The sequence below is a fragment of the Melanotaenia boesemani genome, chromosome 19 (genome assembly GCF_017639745.1).
Source record: "Melanotaenia boesemani isolate fMelBoe1 chromosome 19, fMelBoe1.pri, whole genome shotgun sequence".
Classification (NCBI taxonomy): domain Eukaryota; kingdom Metazoa; phylum Chordata; class Actinopteri; order Atheriniformes; family Melanotaeniidae; genus Melanotaenia; species Melanotaenia boesemani.
This window is the reverse complement of record NC_055700.1, coordinates 18,423,344-18,449,550: the sequence shown is the minus strand read 5'-3', so window position 1 is coordinate 18,449,550 and position 26,207 is coordinate 18,423,344. Positions and strand designations below refer to the sequence as shown.

General features: G+C 37.9%; 1 protein-coding gene across 1 annotated transcript in view; it reads right to left on the bottom strand.

The window, feature by feature from the left end:
- trabd2a (TraB domain containing 2A) overlaps positions 1-26,207 on the bottom strand; it is a 55,394-nt gene that overhangs the window by 13,318 nt on the left and 15,869 nt on the right. Inside the window, exons 3-4 of the mRNA XM_041969191.1 lie at positions 12,240-12,386; positions 11,579-11,753 (exon numbers count right to left, since the gene is read on the bottom strand). Coding sequence (XP_041825125.1) covers positions 11,579-11,753; positions 12,240-12,386 — 322 coding nt within the window. The remainder of the gene's footprint in view (positions 1-11,578; positions 11,754-12,239; positions 12,387-26,207) is intronic.

Below are 26,207 nucleotides of genomic sequence, written 5' to 3'. Positions count from 1 at the left end.
ATTAATGATGTGGAGTTGATGTCAGAGAAGATCATTAGCTCTACAGCAAATCTGCAGGTGTACTTTAACATTATTTTATTTTTTTTTTAGAAATTCCTTACAATAGATCATAGATTTGGTGACAATGAGCCCACTTTTTAGGATGACAATGCATATCTCTATAGAGGAAACAAGGTTAAAATTTGTTTTCAGGAAAGGAAAATTAACTAAATCTGAAAACAATCTGACTGAAAATTAATGGTGAAAATTTAAACAAATGGTTAATAACACGACTTATTCCATGATCATTTTCCCCTAAAAATGTAGTGATTTCATTAAATTTCCCCCATTTAATCTGCAAAATAAATAAATAGATAGTAATAAAAAATAGAAGCAAGCACATATTTTGCCAGTAATTATATAAAACGTGCTGTGGCAACTATGTGCATTTGCGTAATTGAAAAAAAAAAAAAAAAAAAACGATTTAACATTTTAACATATTTACATCTGAATTGCTTTTTCTTGGACTTCTTTATCCAACGTGATTAATGTTCCACTGTGTTTATCATTAGAGTGCAAAGCTGCTCGAGTGTCTGTGAGAGGTTTGTTAAGATCATGCTAAGCAACTACAGCTTTCAATTTATGCTCAGAGTAAATGAGAAACAGGGCACATAAGAGGTCTGTGGTGTGAGGTTGTTTTTTAAATAAACCCTCACTCAAAATTTGTGGTGGCACACAGCACTTTGGAGCCGTGTTAGGGATTACATCTGTCAGCCTGCAATAGTTTCTACACTCTCAGCGCAGTTTTCACTTTTACTACTTCAGCCAAGAAATTATGGTGCTTGAACACACATCACCTCATTCACTGTGGTTGTATGAAAAAGTGATCAGAGGTAGAAAATTCTTTAAAAGTGAGCAGTTCTGACAAAATAAACCAGAGCTTTGCCAGCTCTGAATGCTCTGCCACTCCTTACTAGTTTTTCTTACAAATACAGTCTCAAGGAATATTTCAAATATAAAAGAGAGTTTAAAAAAATGTTTTATAAGCAATTTTCCGCCTGTGTACCACTGAAAAATAGTGGAGCATTTGGATGAAAAGCGAGTGGAAATTACAATGAAATTTATCAATACATGATATCTATTCTTATGCATGGAGCATCTACAATTTTTTATGTTGGGAGATTGTTTAATTTATATGTTCTGCTTGTCTTTATTCAAACCTAGATGTGAATATGTTTGACTCTTTGTATTTTTTTTTACCGTGCAACATTAGCAGCTGCCCTATTGTTGCAAACTGAACAATAACTGAACCACACAGTACATGTGCTAAGTCAGTGGTTCCCAACCTCTTTTCCTTGGGGACCCCATTCATGTATATACTAAAATACCATGGTCCCCCTGCTCCACCCTGTGCTGAAACAATGCTTAGTTTTAGGTTTTCAAAAGTGAGTCCCAGACCCCAGGTTGGGACCACTGTGCTAAGTGCTTCACTGCTAAGTGAAGGTGTTATACAATGCCTAACAAAATATCATTATCTTGACCGCTTATTCCATTACGGGTCGCGGGTGAGCTGGAGCCTATCCCAGCATTTTAACAGGTGAGAGGCAGGGTACACCATGGACAGGTCACCAGTCTGTCGCAGGGCCGACACAGATAGACAAACAACCATTCACACGCACACTCTCTCCTAGGGAGAATTTAGAATAACCAAAAGACCTATCATGCATGTCTTTGGATGGTGGGAGGAAGCCTGAGAACCCAGAGAGAACCCACGCATACACAGGGAGAATATGCAAACTCCACACAGAAAGGCCACCGCCCCCCAGCTGAGGCTCAAACCGGCGACCTTCTTGCTGTGTGGCTGCGGTGCTAACCACCACACCACCGTGCAGCCTGCCTAATAGAATGTGTAAAAATAAATTCTTTGTGGACTTATTGTTACAAAGCAAGTAATCCTTTGAGTCTTTTGTAGATTGTACTTTCTTTCCATCAAATCTCATCAGACCCCATTAGATTGATATCTTGGCTCTTTGAGAACAGGGTAAACACCTCAGATGTTCTTTTATCCCTTCTTAAGAAGGTTTGCAAGGCTGCTACTGTGGCAGCTTTTGCAGTCTTGATATAAGAAATAAGTTTATGAAAGCAAACTTATGAGAGCAAACTTTAATGTGCTGAATTGCTTTGCAAGGTACAAGAATGCAAGAAAAATTCCAAAAGAAAACAAGCTGACATGTTCAGCACGCATTAGCTTTAGCACAAGTTAAGTATAATGAAACCAAGCAGTATTCATTAAAATGCGCTGAATTAGACCTGCTTGAATGGACTCAGATAATTACAGAACTTACAAAACTTGATTCACTGTCTGTAGATTGGGGACATAAAAGGCGTTAAAAGATGAATCTGAATGGTTGCAGGATGATTAATAGGATAGAAATGCAGAACAACACATTTTTGCCAGACAAAATGATGTTTAACTTTTCTAATGTTATTCTTATCTGTGCATGTGTCTGCTTGGGTAATTCTACATCTTTAAGTCCAAATAAAACAGTTTGAATATTTGTTTGAGCTGGCCACCATACACAGACATAATGTAATCTGCAAGCAGGGAAAGCTTTGTTTAAAGGGATCACAAGCCAGAAAGTCAATTTGTTAGACTGCTCTGACTTTTAAAGACCATACACATGTATAGAGGATACATATGAGGCATACTCTTAGAAACGATTGTACAAAAACTTAAGGCTGTGACAACATTTTATTTTATTTATTTTTTTTTTGTATTTTTTTATATATCTATCCATATCAATCAGAATGTATTCCTGAAGTTTGCATGCTGTGGTCAGCTTCCTCAAAAATAACAGAGAAACCTCTGCAAGCCCGGGATCCTGCTGCGAGTCTCGGCTCAGCCTTTCAACTGTCTCATCCAGGAAAAAGGAAACCAATGGGAGTCGGATGCCCTCTCACTCTTTAAAAAGCATTCCACACAGCGCCTCCATTTAAAACATGTGGCTTAGAGTGCAATTTTGTGCCTGTTTAGTTTGAGTAATCTGCAAGAGATCTTGTAGTCGTCCCAAGAGGCCTGCATTTCATCTGTGATTTAGGTCTATGTTATAACCAAAAGCAGATTCACTGGATTGAGTCTTGTAAATTCCCAGAGGCTCTGTTTTTGGCTGTCATCCTAATTCTCTTTAGTACACTGTCAACATTTATCCTTCTTTTCCAGACAGACTGTTGCTACTTCACCACTATCTTTGTCAATTCCTCATCTGCCCAGCCCATTTCATTCCTTATCGCTCTTACTTTTATGAGCTATAAACTAGTCAACCAAAGTTGCACATATTATACAAATGTGGCCACTTTTTTTTTCTTTTAGACATTGCATCTTGCTGCAAAAATTTCAGCATCACTGCAAAACATGGCCAATTTCTACATCTGTTAAACATCTGAAACAGCCTCAACAAAAACATCAAATTGTTTTTTTGGATAATAATCTCTGGTTCCCTCCAGGCCGTCTGTGTGTTTCAAACAGAAGCTAAAAATCTCAAAAGTGGAATTTTAGCAGCAAGTTAATTAAAACTGAACCTGTCTGATTTGAATCCAGAGGAATATTTTATCATAGTATTCTGGATATTGGATAAAGCCCGGTTCAAAGTTAATGTCATTTTGTTGACTTATGAGAGTAAAAGATTTTTGGAAATGGGATTTTAGATGTTTGTTTTTATTGCTCTGTTAGTCATAAAACTGTCAACAATCCACATACAAAGAGAAAGGAGGAAAAATCATTGAACATTTGGGAATAAAATATTCTATAAATCAGGCATTAAGGGATACACAAACAAATCCCACAATAAAAACCTTTGAACTACAGACAGAAATAAGACTTTATTTAGTTAATAAGAGCTACTGAAAATACGATTTAAGACCAAGGGTGTGACAGACAAAAACCTTTAGATATATTGGATAAGTCCAAACACGCTTAATGAAAATGCTACCTTTGGGTAAAGCTTTTAACAAGTTTATGCCAGCATGAAATTTATCCAGTTTCTCCAGTAACATATCCAAATATGCAAATTATTTACTGTCTTATTAAATATGAAACCTTTTAGGTCCAAAAGGCAAATAAATGAATGAATCAATGAATGAATCCTTTCATCAAAAGCAAACACTAAATTACATAATAACTATTACCAAAAATATTTGCTTTGTTCATTCATAGAAGCCTTTCTACTACTATCAGTCTAACCATAATTATCTAAATGTCAAAACTTAATCAAAACAAATTTTTTTAAAACTTGAAGAAGTAGTCCATATAATCCTCTTCACACACTATGGCCAACAACACACGCTGATTCATAAAGAGAACCAGAAAACAAAACTCTCTGCTCCACTGAAACAAAAAAGTATTCAATAACTGCACAGCAAGAGACAGAAGGAGAATGTGGAAGCCACAAATCACACAAGTCATGCTCTTCTCTGTCTCTTCATATCTTCTTTCCCTCCGGCCAGCGCATTGCTCTACGTTATGTTTCATCCCCAAAATGAAAGGGGACAGCTCCTTCAGAACAATTCCCATTCCAAATCATCAATCGATGCGCTGCTGCTCACTAGCTAAAGATATAATTTTCCTTATCCTTTCCCCTTTCATATAGGAGAGAGGTATTTCTGGTCCAAATGAAAGTTGAGCCTCTGGGCAGGCACATAAAGAGCCTGTTCCAGGTGGATAAGGAAATACTGCTGGGTTTGAATGGGGTCAGGGGTGAGGAGTTCAACTCTTTCAATAAATCACAGCAAGCTGTTGTGACAACTAAGAGAGAAGTGTGGGCTATATGAAATATGTCTTTCGAGAACAGAGACTGAGGCCTCTGACCATATGAGATGAGAAAAATGTATATATTTAGGTGCTTTTCACTCGACAGCTTAACAGGCAGTTTGTTATCCAGAGAGGATGACAGGTTTATCTTCCTTTTATCTTTCTTTAAGGAGGGATGGGGTGTACTGATGACACATTACAGATGCTCTCGACATCTTATCCTGCTGGTAATTTTTTTTTTGCAGCTTCATACGAGTTGTATTTGGGATTGTAAACATGACTGAAGCTAAGATTTAAAAAAAAAACAAAATATTTCACCCACGGTGAAGCCTGGTGACTGCTGTTTTACAATATTAATAATGGAATTAAATGCTTAATGGGTCATTTATCTGCAATTTGCTAGAGAGCATAGAAAAGCAGGAGCCGAATATAATTTTTGTGGCATTTTGCATCATTAAAAACAATAAAAAGAATTGTTCAGTAAAAAAAAAAAAAAAAATCCAATATGAAGGTGTTATTCAAAATAAAATCTAGAACTTAATCCATGTTTGGCTGATAGTTCGCCCCTGCATGCTCTGCTTCCCCACCCAGTGTGTATGTGTGGTGGGTCTGGTCTGAATTTTAATGGTGCTAGATGACATGTGTGTACTCGTGTCAGCGACTACCCCAAACAGTTGTAAACTGGCTGTTTATGAGGGTGAGGTGCTGTGGAAAAGCAGCACATTTTTGACTTTCACACCATCTGGGTTAGAAAAAAAGAAAAAAAAAACAAGGAAAGAAAGAAAGGCTTCAGCGACTGCAGTGATGTAGTGCTCAGCGTAAAAACACAAGACAGGGATTTAGCCCAGCTATGGATTTATTAAATAATAATATCGAGTCAATAATTAAGAACTTGCCACATAGGAGTTATGGAAGCTTAGTTTATATACAGATCAACATTTTGATGGGACAGTGCTGTATTTCCTTCATGAATGGGCTGATGATCCCTACAATCATCATAGTTATGTTTGTAGGTTGTAGATTTTGCATAACAGTGGTTTACTGGCATCCTTCCTTTTCACCTCTTTCGGTTTTGGACTCTATCACCTTGCCTGCGACGTGACGTTTAAGACACACTTACACTGTATTTTATACGGTAAGATTGGGTGGTCTTCTTCAGAGACGTCATACCCATTGGTACCTTCTCATCTAAAAAGACCTAACTGGAAAACTTTCAGGAGTGCTTCGCTATGCTGATGAATTTTATCAGATCCGCTCTGCTAACAGTTCTTTGCTTCATGTTCAGCGAGTTGAGTCTAAACCTGGAAAGACTGTTTTTAATTTCATTGCTCTTGGCTGCCCGTACAAAATACAAGACTTCCTTAAAATCCACATAAGCATCCCCACTTTTTTTATTTTTATGTTGTACATTTTACAACAAATTTCCCTTTATAGGCTATTTAACCAAATATAATAAACTTTGCAATAAGTTTAATGATTTCTCACATTACATTTTTATATAAATTTGCATGGTTTAATGTAACATATAATTTCCCCTAAAGATTAAGAAACCAGAGATAGTGCATCTCTTTATCGTTGCTTATGTTATTTTTCTCTGAATGTTTAATCTGCATCCTCAACGGCTTTTCTACAGTAAAACAGTAAAATTTAACATCCTAGTTTTTTTCTGAGCTCTTTTCCTTGACTATACTGGAAGTGCCACAGGGTTAAAGAAAGATGGGTGAAGAAACCTTTCCAACCCTTGGAAAACAATAAAAAAAAGAAAGGTAGACTCTTAGACCAGGGTATGTTCAGTCTTTGAGAGCTGCAATCCTTCAATTTTTAGATGTTTAGATGAATTTGATAACTTTTTGGGTCTATTAAACTTAAATCAGGTAACATCTCAAACCTGCTGGACTGCAGCTCTCAAGGACTGAACTTGCCTCCTCTGTGTTGGACTAAAATTTGATGTGGGTCTTCAGTAGTTAAGCTACATATGTTCAAAAACTATTCTGCTAAAAGGACATTAGGTTCTTCACCCAATGCATGTTTAAAGTATTGTTTCATGGAGACAGAATTAGCTGATTTGACCTCTGCAGTATTACTTGTTTTACACAGTCAGGTAGAGTTTAATGCATTCAATAACTACTTTGCAGCCCTGGTACAAGACCTACCCAAACACTGACATGTTAAGGTGTTCTGGGTGATTTTATTCCAATCTCTTTCATGGGTCACATCTTACTGGCCATTCATTTATCACAGCCTACCCAACATGCTAAATAGCTAACTAACTAAGGGGTATTCATTCTAGTGAGGCCCTACCAAGCTAAATAGTCAAAGATCCAAACGCAAACCTTAACTGTCTGTGAAAAGAGTCAAACATTACAGTGTACAGTAACCGATAAAGCCTGCCAACCACAGTAACAATTACTCTGCCGCAAACATTTAAATTTGTGGTTTGGAGCAAAGTTTGAGTAGAAGCATGGTGTGCTAAGCAGATTCGGGCTGAGGCTGAAACATGGATGCAAGTTAAGCCTGGAGGAGAAAAATTATTTCAGAGAGCTGCAGAAACAGAGCAGTCAGCCTTCAGCATGGCAGGGATTATGAATGGAACAAGGTTTCAGATTGTATACATGGATTGGGTTACTGTACCTATGGAACTCAGCAATAACTGCTTCCATATGTCTGCCTGAGAATATGATGCTTTTTCAACATTGTCATTAATGCTGAGTGATGGGTGTGGTACTTTAGACAAACAAATGAGGGGGACTAGAAAAAATTACTGTAAAAAACTTTGGGGGATGACAATGCTGGAATTATACTGTAGAAGAGCAAGACAGCACAGCCCTTTATTCACACACAGTGAAAAACCTCCATATTTCTACCATGATGTTTATTTAAGTTACTCTCCTAAAACCAATGCAGGATTGCTGTGATCCAAAAGTTTTCTAACAGGCTGTAAGAATTGGCAAACTGTATCAGCCAAAAGTACCACTCCAGCCAGTAAGAAAGGTTTAAAATATGATGTCAGCTCACTCAGACTTTACCAAAAATACCCTGCTTATCTTTCATTTAGTTCAAAGATGAGTTTCTAAGTATGGCATGACAAAGTTTTGTGCTGTGGATTTGTAGTATGTGTTTTTTTCCATAAATTGTTGCAAAGCAGCCAATATCACTGGGTGGTCATCACGTAACATTACTGTAAGCAACTTTCTTCCACTTTGTCAATGTTCCCTGTGCGGCCTACACAGGTCTCTGAGCAGCAATGTTAAAACAAGACAAAGCAGAAGAACGTGTGTCTTCTTTTGGAGCTGTTTGTGAAGTCTAAGAGCTGACCAGTAACCACAACTGTTACTCTGACTGTCCACTCTGTGACCAGACCACTGAAAGTTTTTCCAACAGTGAGAGTTGGGATGTAAAATTGGTCACGGGCCTCTTTGTAGTGAGTCAGAACAAAAGAAAAAAAAGATATCTGTTAACATTTCTTATAATTTGGACATTTTGTCCACATGGATCTGGCATTTTAGGAGACCAGAAATGCTCTTTTTAAAACAGGTCCCAAAATGAGTAAATCTGAAAGTGCCACCATTTCATTTCCCTGTTTACCTCCTGCTTAGAGCTTGGTTTGGTCACTACACTGACTGGCCACCACTGATCCGTTCACATGCCACACACACATTTTTCTATCTATAAATTGCTGTTATTCAAAATAAGACATCTTTTGATAGTCCTTTCCCCGTTTTTGTCACTGCCTACCATGCAGGCTGTGGCACTAGTGAGTATGATATAAATAAAGCAAAATTAATGTCTGCTTTTAAGCTTGACTTACTGCCAGCTTCGTCTCCCTATGCTGGTTTACATCTCACATGTTTATGCCCATGCTCCATGTTGTCCTCTTTGTTTTTGATGGATGTTTTGTGACAGCATTCAAATGCCACTTACAGGTCTGGTATATATACTACAGCATTTACAGTGGTTTCGTAAAACAGTTCCATCTTTGCATAAAACTTTTTAAAAACTTTTCTTTTTTAGAACTGATATTGTTTATATTGTCATCGTAATCACTGTTATGATTGTGGCAGCCATGTGTTGTCTTACACACATTTAACACGAGGGGAACAAAATCACAACCCACAGGATCAATAGTGAGGGATACTGTAAGAGGCGAATAGAACAATGTAAACAATAAATTAAAGTATGAGAAAAAAATACTAAAATAAGATCGAATAAGTAAAGATGAATAAAGATGTTGTGAATATAACAAGTTGTGAATATATATGGTCAAAACATTTTTATGTCCCTGTGTCCTGATTCTATTTATATTGCATAAAAGCTGAGGCACAAAACAAAAGCCTTAAGATTTGCATTTTCAAATCAAATGTTGTGAAAACACTACATTTTAGACAAATGGTCAAACACGCCTAATGAAATAATGCTGCAATCATACCTCTTATTTCATGGTAATAGCGTATAACAAAAATATGTAAAGCAAAAACAGCAATTATCATAGCAATGGTCAAACAGTCAAGGCATTTTGGTCAGCTTCCATAAACATAAATAAGCAACACACTTTTATATCTTAATTTTCTCTGGCAAAGCCTGGTCAGTATCTAACCAGACAACTTGACAGGGAGTAAATTATCATGTATAAACAGTTTTGTTAAATTTTTATGACAATAAAGCTTATTGAAGGCAAAAAAGAAGAGAACCCACAGCAATTTTCCACATTGCATCAGTCAAGAATCTGCAGGCTGCAGGCTAATGGGATCATTACATGGGAAGAGCTTAATATGCTTCTGATCCTTCAAACAACACAACTGTAATTCCACTGAATCCAATGTAGAGCTCAGACTAGATACATTTAAGTTAATCACAGATTATCTAAAGCTTGTACCTTTGCAAATTAAGGGTGATAAATCCAGCTCTTTCCCAGGGTCTGGTTACTGCAGCTTGTCACGCTGACAGTTCCCTAAATGCATAGTACAAAGGAATTGAACTTTTAATCTGCTGAGATGTCCCTTTGTGGTGATTTAAAGGGACATGAGATGGTCACTGATAAGTCTCACAGCTGATGGTAACAGGGAAGCGAGTATGCTGACATAATGGGCGCCATTGTATTGAGCGAGTGTGTGAATGTGTGTGTGTCCTATGACCCTTCCAGGGATAATTAAGGACACATTTTACCCAGGTTGGTTTTGGGAATGGCTTCTGGCTGTGGGCTTGTGTGTATGTGTGTGTGTGTAGGTATGTGTGTGTGTATGTGTGTGTGTTTGTGCATGCACCTAAATGTGGCCCATCCCATTCCTTGTACAAGTCGACCTAACCTGCCCTCTGTGTGTCTAGAACTAGTGCTTCTGGGCTGATTGGCCGTATCACTTTCACCCACCAGCGTATACACAGGCATGCACACACACAAATGCACACAGAAGCGCACACCTTTAGAAACCAAGCCCTTGTAAAGGCACCTCCTTTGGGACACGCTGTGAAATGTACTCCTTGTTAGGCCCTGAATGTGTGTGTGTGTGTGTGTGTGTGGGCCTGCTTTTCCTCAGCTGTTTCCTGCCAGCTCAGAGACCAACAGACTGTGAAGGTCTGAAACTATCCTTCTGCTAAAAGACTCTTTGATTTTCGACTTAGAAATAACCAACAACAACTTTGAAGAATAATGTTTCTGGCTAAGTCTGATACAAGAGATTAATTTATTTTGAATCCAATCTGTCTTTAAAAAGAGGATTCCTACTAAAGCATTGCTTACTTAAAACAAGGCATATTGAGTATTATGATTTATTATAAGACGGTATTATTATCATTGTGTATTGTGCTTAAATATCCTGGTGAAATGCTATGAAAGTGTCAACATTTAATTATTGACAAAAGGGTTTTGGACTAGATAGGTATTTAACATTCATCCTAAACCTTTTTGTTGTGCACTGAGGATGCTCTGAGCACTGTCTACTGCAGGTAACTCACTGACTACCTGAATACACACAATTCACATAATCCTAAGAATGAGAAGTGGGAACATGGGAGCACCAGTAAGCGCCTGTCTCTTGTCTTTTTGGTGTGGAATGCAAAGTCTGCACTTTCCGACCTTGTCAACATTTTTTTAATTGATTCAACATGCCGGATAAGCATCAGGCCTGTCAGCATGAGTGATTTGATTTGCTGTTCAGCATAGCTGGAGAATCCCTGATTTAATGTGTCCCTTCACATTTTTCTTCTCTGCCCCTTCCTATATTCTTCTATGATCAACAAGCCAAACAGCAACAGCAAACAAAGTTCTCACTAATCACATCCTCAAACTACACACTAAATTCAATGGTATGATAATAAGCTGTTTTTATTTTTTTCTTATTTTCACTTGTTGAATATAGCGAACAGACTATCTGTTGAAGATTTATGTCATTTATGTCTTGTACAGGTGTAGATGGTACGCTAAAACTGGCACCTAGACATAGTCTATGATGTGTTCAAGGGCTAACCCTAACCCTAACCCTCCACACCAGGAGTGTGCACTTTTATCTCTGGTTCTTGATTTTACTTCAAAGTATAGCATCGCTAAGCTTGTTACTGGTCATTTAGGGAAAGATGTTAGTTCAAAAGCAGAGGTAAAGTAGGCAGCAAGCCCCTCTGGGAAATTTAATCAGCTTGTAATATAATAATGATATCACAGTATAATCCATTTTTGGTAACTTGAAAGTAGTACATGCACTTGAGAAAATGCTATCACGAACATTATAATCTTACAAATGACTCGTTCCTTATTTTCTCGTTTCATTTATTCATATATTTCATGTTAATCAAAACACCAACCTGCACCAAAGGCAAAGAAGAAGCTCTTGTCAGGGTGTTCCTCAAGCAGGGCCTTGACCCTCTTGCCCATCCTCTCATTTCTTTTGTAAATGAGCTCCTGTCTGAAGTAGCTGTCTATTTCCTGGGCAGTCACCTGCTCACTGGGTGGCAACGTCACATTATTGAAGTTAGGGACCTGTAGTTGGCAGGAGAAGTGGTTCAAAGGAGATAAAAGAAAGAAGATGAAAGCCTTATTTTTTTGTTTAAAACTTTGAATCAGGATATATATATATATATATATATATATATATATGCTGCAATTCTAAACAAGACATTTTGATTGCCTCTTTATAGGATATGATCTTAAAAAACTAAACAAACTTAACCATCATTGTTAATGAACAGGTCTGATGTGGTTTAGAAACACTATTGGAAGATGGTTGAGGGGGAAGGGAAGTTGTTCAGAAGGTTAGAGGTAAATGTAAAAGGTTAAAAGTCATGTCAGAGGGAAAAACATTAGGTCCAGGGGTCAAAATCACTCTTAGTTTATTGAGTTAAGTGAAAGTAGTGATGTGGCTATTAAGGCAAGGTAAGGCCAGACCAGATAAGATAAGATAAGATAAGATAAGATAAGACAAGACAAGACAAGACAAGACAAGACAAGACAAGATAAGAGACAGACCTGTGAAGTGTCATGATTGAAGATGATGGAGTTTAGATCTCCACAGTTGTAGTGCCTGATTAGGTCTTCGGTGGTGTATGGGACCTGCAGGCTTCCTGCCCTCAAAGACTCCTGTTGTAATAATGTCTGGTTCAGGGCAAAGATCACCTAGAGTGAGACAAAAATAACATAATGTTAAGTCAATTTGTCACCCTGGTAAAAATTAAGTTTGTCTACTTTCTAAAACATAATTTTTTAACATAATCAGAGAATGCAAATCACAAGATTTCAGGCCTGATTTTCTCTTTCCACGTAATTTAAGAAACTCTTATGGATCATTTATGCTTACTTTACATACGTAAATAGCTACATCTGTTTCAAATGCTGTCAAATGTCACCACCCGTACACTCTCCATTCGTGCCATAATTTGAATACGTTGCGGCTTCTTCTTCTTCTATGTTACTTTCACTGGTTCCATGTAAGCTATACTGCTCAAGACTGCCCCCAACAATTTCTGGTGGTACTCAGTTTGACTGCCCATACTGAAGATCTCTGAAAACAGACAGAAATATTCACAAAATGCAAAGGACAGATAGAAGGAGCCGACTATATGTATATTTAACAGTGAGCAAAAATGAGCCCTTACATTGATCACGTTTTCTAGCAGAACATCTGTTTGATATTCTGAGGCAATCGGCAGGGGGAATAGCGGATAAATGAAAGGCTATAGCTTATGATAGCGCAAAAGACTGAGTCATAGGACATGAAAACGGCAAACCTGAAAAAACTACAGCCTGCACAGTTTCCTGACCTTTACCAAGATGTTGGAGAACAACCAGGTAAACAAAACAAACTGAACCACTTGGAGCTACTTGTATTGTCTATTGTGCAACATTATTAATGAGAGAAAACCTTTTCTGACTCTTATTAGCAACATTTTAGTTTATGGCAAAGCAAACCAAGCAGACAGTAAGGTGTGACCTGGACAAACTATCAAATAAAGTTGGATTAACGAAAATTGATTAATCGATTTGAATCAGTTCAAACTCAAATATTGTATTTCAGAAGTGCACATTGATGAGTCATATCAGATTATTAAAATAATGTGATTACTCCCAGATATCTGATTTTGATGTTCATGTAAAAGGCTGTGTTTTATTAAAATAGTCATTTAGGAATGTCTTTAATATTCAAGAAAAATGGGTGTTGTTACAAAAATATCTGTAAATGAATCAATATTGAAACAGATTTAATTTAATCGAATCAGGCTGTTGTGGATCAAACTGAATTGTTTCAGGAAATTAGTGGTAATAGTCAGGCCTATCAAGAAGCCAGTTAGATTTGCATGTGGTGAAAATACTATACCTATGTCTAAAAATTTCTTTGGTTTATTGTATACTTTTTGCAAAAGCCCTTCTTTTAAATTAAAATGACTACCTGAGGCAGTGAGGCAGGTACAGCTCTAAGGCCCTGTTTATACCACAACGCTGAGACAGTAAAAAGCAAAAGTTTTGTTGCATTCTGGCCTCTTGTTAACAGTTTTAGGTGGATAAAAGATTTGACAACGACCTCTAGAGTGAAACTCAACAACTCAAGGTGAGTCCCATCAGTGTCAATTAGAAGTGGAATCTTTTGGCAACAATGACGTATTTCACATCATCTTGCACTTGCACACTCAGACCTGCTTATCCCGTGAAAAGCACAACAACATTGGTGGACCTCTGTGTCACGTTTGTGCCGCTAAATCTTTTTAATTTATTTGGTCTGTTGAAGCAAAACCTGTTTCTGGTAGAACATTTATGCCGTCAATGAAGAAGCAGAGGTTACATGCACCACATATCTTATGAGGATGTTGTACACACCTGGGTGTGTCATTGCAAAGTTTCGCTGCCCACTAGAGGCCTGGCATGTGCACGACATCATTTCTCGTCCTCTTTACATGGTTTCCTACATGGACATAGTTTTCATTCCGCTGTTGTGCAAATGCTTTTTTTTTTTTTTTTCAAAAATGCAAAGAAAATATATTTGCCATTTCATGGAAACATTATCATGTAAACAAAGCCTAAAATGAATGCCTGTAACAACTCTCAGTCTTTTTAGATATCATGTCTAGCTCATATATACTCCAGTATTGTAATCCACGATTATCTGGAACATAGTTAAATTTGTAAGTGATATTCTAACCAGCACTGTAATAGCAAGAGCCAAGTTGATGACATAGACAAAGAGAAAACAAATACATTTTATGCTTGATTATTAAACCTTCTTAAGTGACAGACACAAAGACATGATTCAATACCCAAGTAAATACATAAGTGAGTGAGTAGTTTAGTTTTATTACATGAGCTACAGACCAAAGGAGACCGTTTGAGTCTTTCCACCCAAAACATTCTCAGCTTTGCTGCAGAGATTCAGCTATTATGTGAGCGTGAAATCAGCCAGTGTCTGGTGACAGAGTCCTGGCGAGCTCGCCACCTATGATCTGCACCGCAAGCATGCACACACACAATGCAAATACACGTACACACACGCTCCAAAAGTTGTGCAGTCCACACACAGTAAGGAGAAGGCAGATGCACACACAGACAGCACTGCCACTCACCTCAGTGCACGGCCTCCCTGTGATGTCTCCACCACACACGCACACATATATATATATATATATACATGTGTACAACTTTCACCGTGTGAAACGTTGATCTTAATGTCCATGAAAGAGGAAAGTTTGCATGGTTTCTCAAAGGGAACAATCAGCCAAAGTAAAGATGTGTTTAGTAAGAAGTGGAACGTTGTAAACAGTGTCGATAGTATGTCTGCATGCATCTGTGTACAGTGTGTATTTATCTGTAGTGTGTATAGTAAGAATAAATTCTGTTTTGTTACTCAAATGAGTACATCAACACAAATGACCATTTTTTTCCCTCATTTTCTGTTTACTAAAGTGCTCTGATGACATTTTTCCCTCTTGGCCATCCCACAGTGAAACCCTTAGAGTCGTAGAGGAGAGGAGGGCAGCGCAGAGCAGATGCCTTCTTGTCAGGGGACAAAGAACCCCTCCGTCACCCTCTCTTCTTCTCTCTACTGCGTTCCCTCCAGCTTTCATCAGCCGCGCATCAAAGTAGCGCTCTGCATATGAAAAGGACCCCGTCTTTATACCACACAAATTAGCCTATCGTCGCCCCTCCCCACCTCATTTCACAGAAAACATTCTCACATCTGTGCCACGTCCGTGAAGGAAGGCCCTCATCTGCAGGGTCTCCCCTTTTTCTTAGCTCTCTTCTTTCTGCTTTCTCCACTCACCATGCCTTTCAGCCCCTTAAATTATGGTAGTGAAGGGAGGAGGAGGAGGCAGGCGAAGGGGTAAGGGTGAGGGGGAGGACAGTCATATATAATCAGATAAAAAAGAAATACAAGAAAAAGGGAAAGGAAAGAGATAAATAGGAAGAAACACTAACAAGAAAGTAAGAATGACTACAAGAAAGAAAAAGAAGCAGCAATGAGAACAAAAAACATGAAAACCCTAACAAATGAATTCTTTCTTTCGGCTGTGATCCTCTACTTCTCTTAGTGCACTGTGGGTCAGTGGGTGCATTTTCCCACTCGGTCCCTTTCATCAGATCCCCCTGTTTCTTCTTCGCCTCCACTGCTGTCCCCTAGCCCGCCCCCTCCTGCACACACACACACACACACACAGACACACCCCTAGCTGATATCAAAGCAAGCGGAGCCAATGAAAGTTAATAATTGTCCTTTGTCATGGAAATGTCCACTCTTGTTGAAATGGAGTGGGGTGGGAGTGTGCATCTAGAGCAAACATCATCACAGTCAGATTCCCACATGTGGAGATTTCAAGTGTTCAGTGGCTTGATTTAAAAAGCGCTCACTCTAGAGTGTTGGCTTAGGCTTTGCACACACAAACATAACTAACGGCATATTTTTCTGTGTGTTTGTGGCCTTTTGTCCACATACAAACAGTTTTGGGGCACTGAAACTGAACACACCTTCCAGGGTAAAGATTTTCACTAACCCCAACTGTAACGTTTCTGAACAGAAGGCTTTCTGGCTGTCTCCTTGGTTTAATGTCACAAATATGTATCCATTGCCTCTTTGTTTGCATGGTAATGATGTACCTGGACAAGACAGCAGTGGAGCTAACCTTGCTAAGAGGACTTCCCACATGTTGTCCCATAAATGTACCGTTGACTATATTAAGAAACATAAGCGTCAGACTGTGTTACAGTCTTCACTACTACATACTACTACATAAAACTATTACTACATTACTATATAAACTAGTATATAGTTTAGCAAGAAAGAGAGGCTCCACAGGTCCTTCATCCCAACTGCTGTGAAGCTCTACAACAATCTGTAACACCTGAATCAGGCTGTCATGTTGTAGTCTGTTTACACTGTTTACACAGTCATTTATACCGTCACCTTATACTGTTATTGTTTTTTATGTTTATTGTGTTATATTTAATTCTTAAGTTTATCTATTTATTCTTTCTTTTTTCACTTTCTCTGCTTTGCTGCTGTAATAAGTGAATTTCCCCGTCCGTGGGATCAATAAAGTTTAATCTAATCTAATCTAATCTAATCTAATCTAATTTAATCTAATCTAATCTAATCTACATAAAATAACACACTGATTGCAAAAATCTAAGCAAATGTAGCTGCTTTTGGACCAGACCTGGTCTGGCCTCACGTTTTTGGGACAATGTTAAGAACAAGGGGATTTTTGCACAAGAAAGACGAAAGAATCTGTCTATGTACAGGACATTACTGTTGAAATGCTTCTCCTCTACAGGGCTGAAAACCTTTTTGAAAACAGCTGCCATTCCTGTCAATAAAGCTATATGCATACTTTGTTTGTGCCTTTCGTTCGTTTTTATTTGGAAACAAAGGATGAGAAAGTGTAACTTCTTAAAAATGCCCATATTCATGTGCACTTATCCTGATTGTTGAGAGCGAGTTCTGTGGAGTTTCAACAAGACAATGCTGCTTTATGAAAATCATTTCTTGATTAACAGCTGTAGTTGGAACAAAAGGCATTAACAGCCTTGCTTGGTGGAAAATTCAGTGGCTCAGAGCTCAATGCACTGCACCTCAAGGAAACAGGCTGATGTGTTGAAAATTGAGGAATCGCTTCCATCGATTTAGCAACACCTGCTATATGTACTGTTCATATTATAGTTGTACATTGTGTCAAAAATGCACAACAAATGCAAACATAAGAGTGCTGCAGATAGCACAGCACTGATGTGATTCACGACCTTACATTTTACCCATGTTTTACATAAAACCGATGCGAAATTGCTCTTTAGAGCTTCAAAAGTCAAAGTATTGTAAAACAATCTCAATGCAGAATTGTCAGTCATTTTTTTCTTTCATAAGACTTTCAATCAGCGACTGGATCCACACATACACCTAAACTCGTCTCCGTATGGACATCACCTGGTATGTTTTTGTTGTGATTGACTTTCTTTATGTGTAACCGCTTTGTACATGGGCATCATTAGAACCTAGATGTTATCTTTCCATAAATACAAGTAAATAAAACAACTGATAATATATGGCCTGATCCTGCCCGTGACCTTTAGTCATGTTGGTGGATTGCCCGTGATGAAAACACCCCAAAAAATTTGACAACACGGGAAAAGAATTGACTGAGTTTGCAGGAAGACTTCTCTTAACAAAGAAAGATCCATCTGCTGTCATGACCTTCTGTATATTTAAAGCAGAACACTGCGAGATAAGATGACTGTATTTAAGCTCAACACCAAAGTCAGAAACACATTTAATTAGTTGACTGAACACTCTGTGTAAGCTGTATGAAAAAATGTCTACTCACAAAGTGAACACAACAGCAACACACAAAGAAATACTTCCCATATAATAAAGCCTCTGGCTAGTTCTGGTTGTTCTTACACGAGATTTAAGAGTTTCAGTAACTTAATTTCCAATTTGGATTTAATGAGACTCTAAAGAGGAGCATATGTGCGTCTGCATGCAACTATCTCTCTGTGTGGGTGTTTTTCTTTGTCTTATGACTGATAGTGTGTCTGCATGTGAGTGGAAAACCATGTGTTGTAACAAGTGTTTCAAAGGCAGTCCATCCACACACATACATACATACACACTTGCAGTCAATTCAATCTTGGCTGTCTCCCAAGCACAAATGAAGACTTCTAAGCATTTCTCTTTCCTCCTGCCTTTAAGATGTTATCACAGTAATATAACTCTCACTTTCCTTCTTTCTGTTATGCACACACATGAAGCAGTATGAAACTATGAGGACAGCACTGTATGATTTCTACCAGAAATCAGTAAGTAAGAAAGAAAATAGCCGAAGCAATGAGACGAGAGAAGGAAATAAACATTAAGACTCAGTGGCGATGTTATCGATGAAATCTGATATGAGTGGAGCACTGACAGAAATTAAGACACATGGAAATAGGTAAATATATTCTGAGTTACACATCAATGAAACCCTAACACAAAACCCATGAGGAGGACACCAATACTGGTATAGGGATATAGTGTGACTGAGGAAAAATGTTACACTTTCTGCATCCTCCTGTAAATTAAGTCCAATCACAGTTCCCATTATTGGCCCTGTAGGACATTTGGATGGCTAATCACCCACTATTCCTTTGTCTCAAAAAAGTAATAATGATAATAATATTTTTATCTATATAAAAAAATGCTAGGAGGCTAGGATGGGAATTTATTTAAAGTTTTATTTTAATGTTCAAAATTGAAGATTTTACACCTAATCTGTGTTTGTGTACGAGTTTTGTGGTGGAAAACGATGAAAAAAATTTACGCTGTAGTCTTTGTCCCCCTTTTATTTAAACATTTGTAACAAAACTGCAACATCCACAGTAGCTCGTGGGCATTGCAGCTTTAATAAAAATGGACCCTGTTTTATTCAGCAGGCATTCACAGACACTTCCACACGCACACAGAGATACATAAATCTTTCACCACTACACAAGCTTTCACTTTCTGGCTGAAAACCTACCATTTAAACACAGATACACACACCTGTCAGTTTGAGTTATTTGTATTGTTTCTGCACTCCATCCCTCCACTCTTTCCTTCTGCTTCTTTTCCTCCCCATATTTCCCTTTTTCTCTCCTTTATTCCATCCTTCCAGCACAGTTTCTCATACTTCTCTCCCCCCTTCCTCTACACCTCCACTCTCACTTACACATTCATCCTCCCATCATTTCATTCCTCCTTTCCTCTCCTCTTTGATCCCATATATTCCCTCCCTCTCCTTCCATCTATCGCTCCCTCCCTTTCTCGTTCTCCCTTTTGATCCTATACATCCCCTCTATCAGCCAGGTCTTTTAAGATTTGACCTCTGCATTCCTCGGGTCACTAATGACCTCCTCGCTGGGTGTGTGTGCGTGTGTTTCCATGCTTCTAAGTGTGTATCCACCTGTACAAGATTAGGTCTTTTTCTTCATTGTGCGTTAGTACATGTATACATTTGTCCATGTATGTCTGAGCAGGACTTTGTGTTTTAATGTTTCATCATCATGGATTACAGCCGGTGCTGCAGAGCTCAACGTGCACCTTTGAAGATAGGTTTATTAATTTTTCAATACAATGCAAAAGAAAGTAAATATGAGGTCAGGATTTCCTCCAAAAGAGAGAAGGAAGAGAAATTTAAAAAATAGAAAGAGAGAGAGAGAAGAGGCCAAGCCACATTAAGAAAACTCCCCAGACCTAAAACTTTGAAAATAATGATGACCAAAAAATAGTTTGGAAAATCCATCATCAGACATAATTGATATATCCTTTTCCTTTTGATCATGAACAGTTCCATCAATGAATGTTGACAGGAACGTTCTCCTACAGCCAGACATATGAGGTTAGTGTGTGTACAAGAAGTTTATTTCTTTTCAAAAAGTGGATAACAAATGAATTTTCAATGGAAAATATATATTTACGTAATCTCAAGTGGACTGTGCATTTAATCTTCTTAACATCACATCAGAAATAATAAGGGATTTCCCAATATAATCTCGAGTGTCAGGCCAGGATCCCAACTGTTAGAATTGCTGACTGATCAGTTTCAGGGTCACTGGGTACAATTCAGCTTCCCATGTCTGTTGTTTTGCATCACCAGGACTGTAACATAGGGAAATGTGACGTTACTGTACTCGCAGTGGAAAACAAGAGCTCTGCATATGGATTTTCAGCTGGTATTCCCCCATGCTCTTTCAATACAATATACAGTAGTTTACCTAGTGGTACCCCAGCTGTACATAAATTCTCACAACCCTCTTGTAAGATATTTTATCTAAAGGCACCACTAAATGTTGTAGTACAAACATTTGGAGTTGAGATACTTATTTCATTGCACAATAGATTGAGTTCTTGTCTGATAAAAAGCATGTGGTGCTCCATGGTGGACTATACCATAGAGAATGCAAAGCATGCAAATGAAAACTTGTTGAATTTATGAGAAACAACGACGCTGTCCATGTTAGTTTGTGAGATCAAGCAATAAATATGAAAGTTAAGAAAGAAGTACATGGTAGTTTTAGAAAACAAAATTTGAGAACCAGCATGAACAAGACTGCTTTTCTTAGTGCCAATCATGTACATACTATTGGTTTTAATAACCTCTATATACTTATGATGTGTGGTTTGCAACCATGTACTTTTAAAAATTTAAATATTGGATTGAGAATTGACTGGCCTCTACTCAACTGACCGGTCCAAATACATCATAACACTAACAATACCAGATGAGAAAGCTGATCAACGTAGAAGCTTGCAGGAGAAAACTTTTGTCCTGCTTGTTGTTTGTTCTAACTCCAAATGCATCACACACTGATGTCTGGTCAGGACTGCTACAGGGTTCCACTTTAGCATCCTAGTAATAGATTTTAATAGAAGTTTGAAAACAGATGCTGTGAGATGATCACCAAATTCTGTGTTAATAACAGATTTTTGGGAGAGGAGACAAATTTCCTATGGCTTAATGAAGATTCACCATCTGATAATTAAAATATTAGTAGCAGTTCAATCCCTAAATAAAAACATACCTTTAAAAGTGCTGTAAAAAAAGTGTGTGAATGGGTGGTTGTGGCTTGTAGTGAAAAACACTACATGCTTTACTATTTAAAGGTTTAATAAATGTTTTGGATTGCATTTTGCCCAAACAATAGTATTTTCTACACTTACATTTAGTTTAATTTAGACTAACCAAACAGCAACTGTAAAAAGACATTTTTACTTCAATCCTGGGCACAAACTTTTACAGAAACATCTTAACCTCCAGTGTATTTTAACTTTGTTTTAATAGGAATTTTGACAAAGTCACATTCACTCAATCAATTTTCCTATTCCTGACTTTAGGAATCATATTTATTCTCCATCCTAACTTCTCTCTTTATTTCTTTAATGTTACGAGTTATGTGATAGAAAAATGAAATATTGCTATTTAAGATTTGCCTAAGTATATTCTTACTGTTTGCTCTGGGCTTCTCTGTCTTTATCTCTGACCAAAACCTCCCTCCCTCCACATCTCTGCCTCTCTCTCCCACCCTGTAAAAACATTCTTGTGGGGTGCATTTACCTTGGTGCCAGGACGCAGCCAAATATTTAGGCTGTCAAAGGGAATCAGCCTCAAACCAAATGGCTCAAGGTTTGTGAGTGTATGTGTGTACGTACTGGGGATTGTGGTGATTGAAATGTCAACTTCTGAAACCCCCTCTCTATCCTGCTTCACTACACCCTGAACAAAATGTGCACAAGTTCCAACAGACTCAAACAAAAATATATAACATTTGGACATATCATGAGGAAACATTGGGTGCCAAAACTATGACCAAAACAGGAGACAAGTGTGTGTGTGAGTTGGAAATCATAGTAAGCCACAACAGATTTCCCCTGCTTCTGTCTGTATCCATCACATTTCCCTTTTTTCCTTCTTTTGCCTTCACAAATACATATGACACAGCGACCAGCCAGCAGCCCCCTCCATCCATCTGCTAAAAAGCTACATGTGGATACTGAAAACAAAGCAAGCTAAAAGGAAAACAGACATCAATCTCATCGATTGTCTCTTAACTGAAGGATTCAGGATACCATGAGTCAAAAACATCATAGCCAAGTTATTTCATAAAAGAGATTTTTCCACAGCTCTTAGACCATCTGAAGATTTAAACTGTCAGTGGTACCACAATACGTGAAAAAGAGTAACATCGTTGGCAAAAATTAGCCCCACAGTAACCACTGACAACCCCAAATCATCATCACCTGCCAATGAGTCATTAGTGTAACATGCCAGAATTTTTACATAAACTTTCATTGAAACCACTTTTTGTACAAACTGAACTGAAAAGATGACAAATTTCTTTCTGGATTGAGAAAAATAATTAAGCTGCAGAATTAATTGTCTACAAGCTAAATTAAGGGTTTGAATACAAACCATATTTTTTCTGGAAACTCATATTTTTGTGTTTTGTATTGCTGATTTAACTTCGTTGTATGTGGGTTCTTGTTTTATTTCTGAAATTGTAAGAAAAGGAGCCATTTGACTAAATGTCCAACCGTATAGGGTGATGACTACAAGTTTGTACAGAAATCTTGTTCTTTGCATTAAAAAAACCAAAATAGAACCGTCTTCAGAAAGACATCTCAAACTTTTGATCCCACAGAAGTCGGTTAGATAGACTCAACAGGGAAACCCACAGAACCATTTCTGTGTATATGTAGTTCCCTTAAAGCACAGAAGCAGAATAAAAGCTAAAACACTCCTGGCAAACAAACTGAGGAGGCACACCTCACCATACAGCCATAGTTATTCATATTAATACACTTCTATACACTTTCAAGTACCTTGCACCGATACCCATTTTCTAAATAAAAATACAGTCAAATTGAAGTATCCTTAAGCATACTTAATGCTATCACCAATGCAAACTCACTCACATTCAGAATAGGTGCAATGGAAAATCCAAACTATCAGAGAACAGATCTGTTTATTGTGCTGACAGACTGATCAGCAAAGGAGACAAAAGGAGACAAACAGAGATAAACAAACTGGGAAAGAGGCAAAATGAGGAAAAGAAAATGAAATTGTGCCTGTAAGCAAAGAAAAAAGGCAAAGTGATGAGGGGGTGTTGGTGGAAAGATTGAGAATCAAAGTGAGAATGATGGTGTTTGTAGTATTGATATCTGCAACAGCCCACAGCCTCACCACAGACTTAGAAAGAGTCAACAAAATATGAAAAGTATCCAAACATTGTAAACTTGTTTGCATTTGCAGTAGATGATAAACTCATGAACATGATCCTGACGTGGGATGATAAAACCAAAACAGCCACTCAAAACCCTAAAAAAAGAAAACTGATTTTAGATTTGCAGGAGGAGGAACAGCCAGTCGAATATGAGATTAGAAAAGAAAGGTTTCATATCAGTAAGGCTTCCCTTATCCTGCACTCTCAGGCAAGCAATCCAAAGAGCCAGAGTGTGCTTAAGGGACTTCTCTAAACAACAACGCTATCATCCGTCAGCTGCTTCTGCAGCTTACTTTTTGGAAGAGAGAACAGTAAACCTCCTGAGTATGGTCACTATGGATGAGAAAATGCAAACAACAGAGTTTTAGTAAGAACTTCTTTATGTACTGACATAGCTGTGTGAAAAGGAATTAAGATCCCTCTGAAGTGAGATGTTTCAGACAGGTACAGCCAGGGAAAGCTTCCCTGTCAGAACTGAGGCACCCTAAACTAAGCTAGACAATTTAACGGTGGCTTTACCCTGGGATTGCCTTTAACTTCAAAGGTGGAGAGCGTCTAATTTGTTTATGACAAAAATGAACCAACAAGCCAACGTGGCCAACAGCAGAGACATACTGCTGGCATGGCTGACAAACTTTTATATCCAGAATAGTGTAAGAAACTATAAAAATAGCACCAATGGCTGTAAAACCCTTTGTAAAGGAACCTCCACATAGAGAAGACAGACAAAAAAAAATAAGAGAGGGTGGTGAAATGAGCTAAGAGGCTAAACAGTAGTGTTGCTGTTAGGCTCTCACAGGTTTTATGATCTCAGCAACCACAAGTAGTCAAACTCCTAAAACACAAACAGTCTGTGGGTTGAAACAACTCCGAAAACCTTTCATCCACACAGTGGAAGTGACTCTGGGTGGTGGGAGGAAGTCGATACATGAGTTCATTGTATCTGTTGTTGTGGCATGTGCACACGCATACATAATTGCTTAAAAGTGGGCGCACAATTCTGTAAGGCCTGCTTTATGCGTGTGTGTACATGAGCATGAGCTTGACTCAAACAATTTAAGTAAGAACATGTAATGATAATATACTATTCATTTCATCCAAATGTTGATATGGTTATAATACCTTATTTTAAGATTAGGGATAAGGAGTTTGGTTGTTTGTTGGTTTGTTTTTAGTAATAAACCTTAATCTCACTTTCTGCTGTAACACTGAGAAATAGAGACACTGAAACACTCGTAGGGTGCCCAAAAGTTAGTTGGATTTGAATGCTGAAATGCACCAGACACAAAAACATGACTGCACACCACATGTTTATACAACATCTCTTCCTTTCTCTATTTTATGGATTCAAAACAAGTCAGAGCAGCAGACCATCACATTTCCAGTTGTGTTCAGACCAATATCTGTCATTCATCCAAGATGCAACAACTATTTATCTTCCACTGAAAAGATCTTATCTAGAAGCTACAACTACAGACTGCTAGAGCTGGTGATACTGTTGCATTTGTTTGAGAGGAACTGTGTCAACCACGTGCTACTTAAATCCCTGACTAAATCTAATGCTGTTAAAACTGCAATTCCATTCAAAACAGCTCTATTCTGAGTCAACTGCAAAAAGGAGACCAAGTCGTTTTCCCTTCTAATCGGAGATCAAAATGAAGCAACAGCTTGTAAAGATTCAGACTGGATGTAAAATTATCTTTAGTGTGTTTTAATGTTGCACATCAAGAAACGATAGCTGAAAATTATACAACATTTTTGCCCAAAAGGGACAACACAAAGGCAGCTCAATAGTGGCCTGCTGTTACAGCTGTGGAGCATCTGGAACACTGATGAACATCAAAGTCTTATACTGTAAGGTGGACTGCATCATAGCAAAAGAGAAGAGGAGCTCCAAGGAAAATAGCTGTTAGCGTGTTGTCTGAGATGTTTCTCTGAGAAGTCAAATAAAATAATTAAATTTAAGTCACCAAGATCACATTTCATTATTTTCATTACAGATAGTTAACAGTGATAGCCACGGGCTTGATGAGGCTGCAAAAAAGAAAAAACACTAAATGAGGGAAAATACAGCTTGTTAGCTTTTGTTTTTCATCCAGCTATTTAGCCACCTGAATTTTAGAGGAGAAAAAGTTTTGCATATATTTAGTTCACAGGCTGTCACTCAGAACCAATGTTGGATTTAAACCCATTAAGTGCTGCAGTACATTTATTTGACATTTTAGTTTTAATGAGCAAATTTCTTGAAATTAGCTCAATTTTTAATAAGAATAATATTTTGCAGGAGAAGTTATAATGTGAAGCATCAGACAGTTTTTTTTTTCATCGCAAAACATCCATTCAATGTGGGTGAGGAGCGAGATCATTGAAGCAAGAAAGACAGACTTGTGAATCCTGCCTTACAGGTGAGCAATGACCTGAATGTCAAAAAGCCATTTTGCAGTACAGGTTGAAATTCATGTTCACATACAAGGAGACTATTCATTGCATTCCTGTTATGTGTGTAGATGTGCGAGAGCATCCAGACATTTGCCCATCTGACTCTGAGTCAAGTCAAAACATCTGTGGAGAAAAGTAAAGTCTCACAAAACCCTCCTGTGTGGGGCTCACCTGTGAAATTCCACTAAAGCCACAGAAATGTGGACTGGAGCCAGAGAAACACAAGTGGATTTATGGTAATGTTAGCTTAAAAAATTATGCGGTTCTGATCATAGCTCACTTATT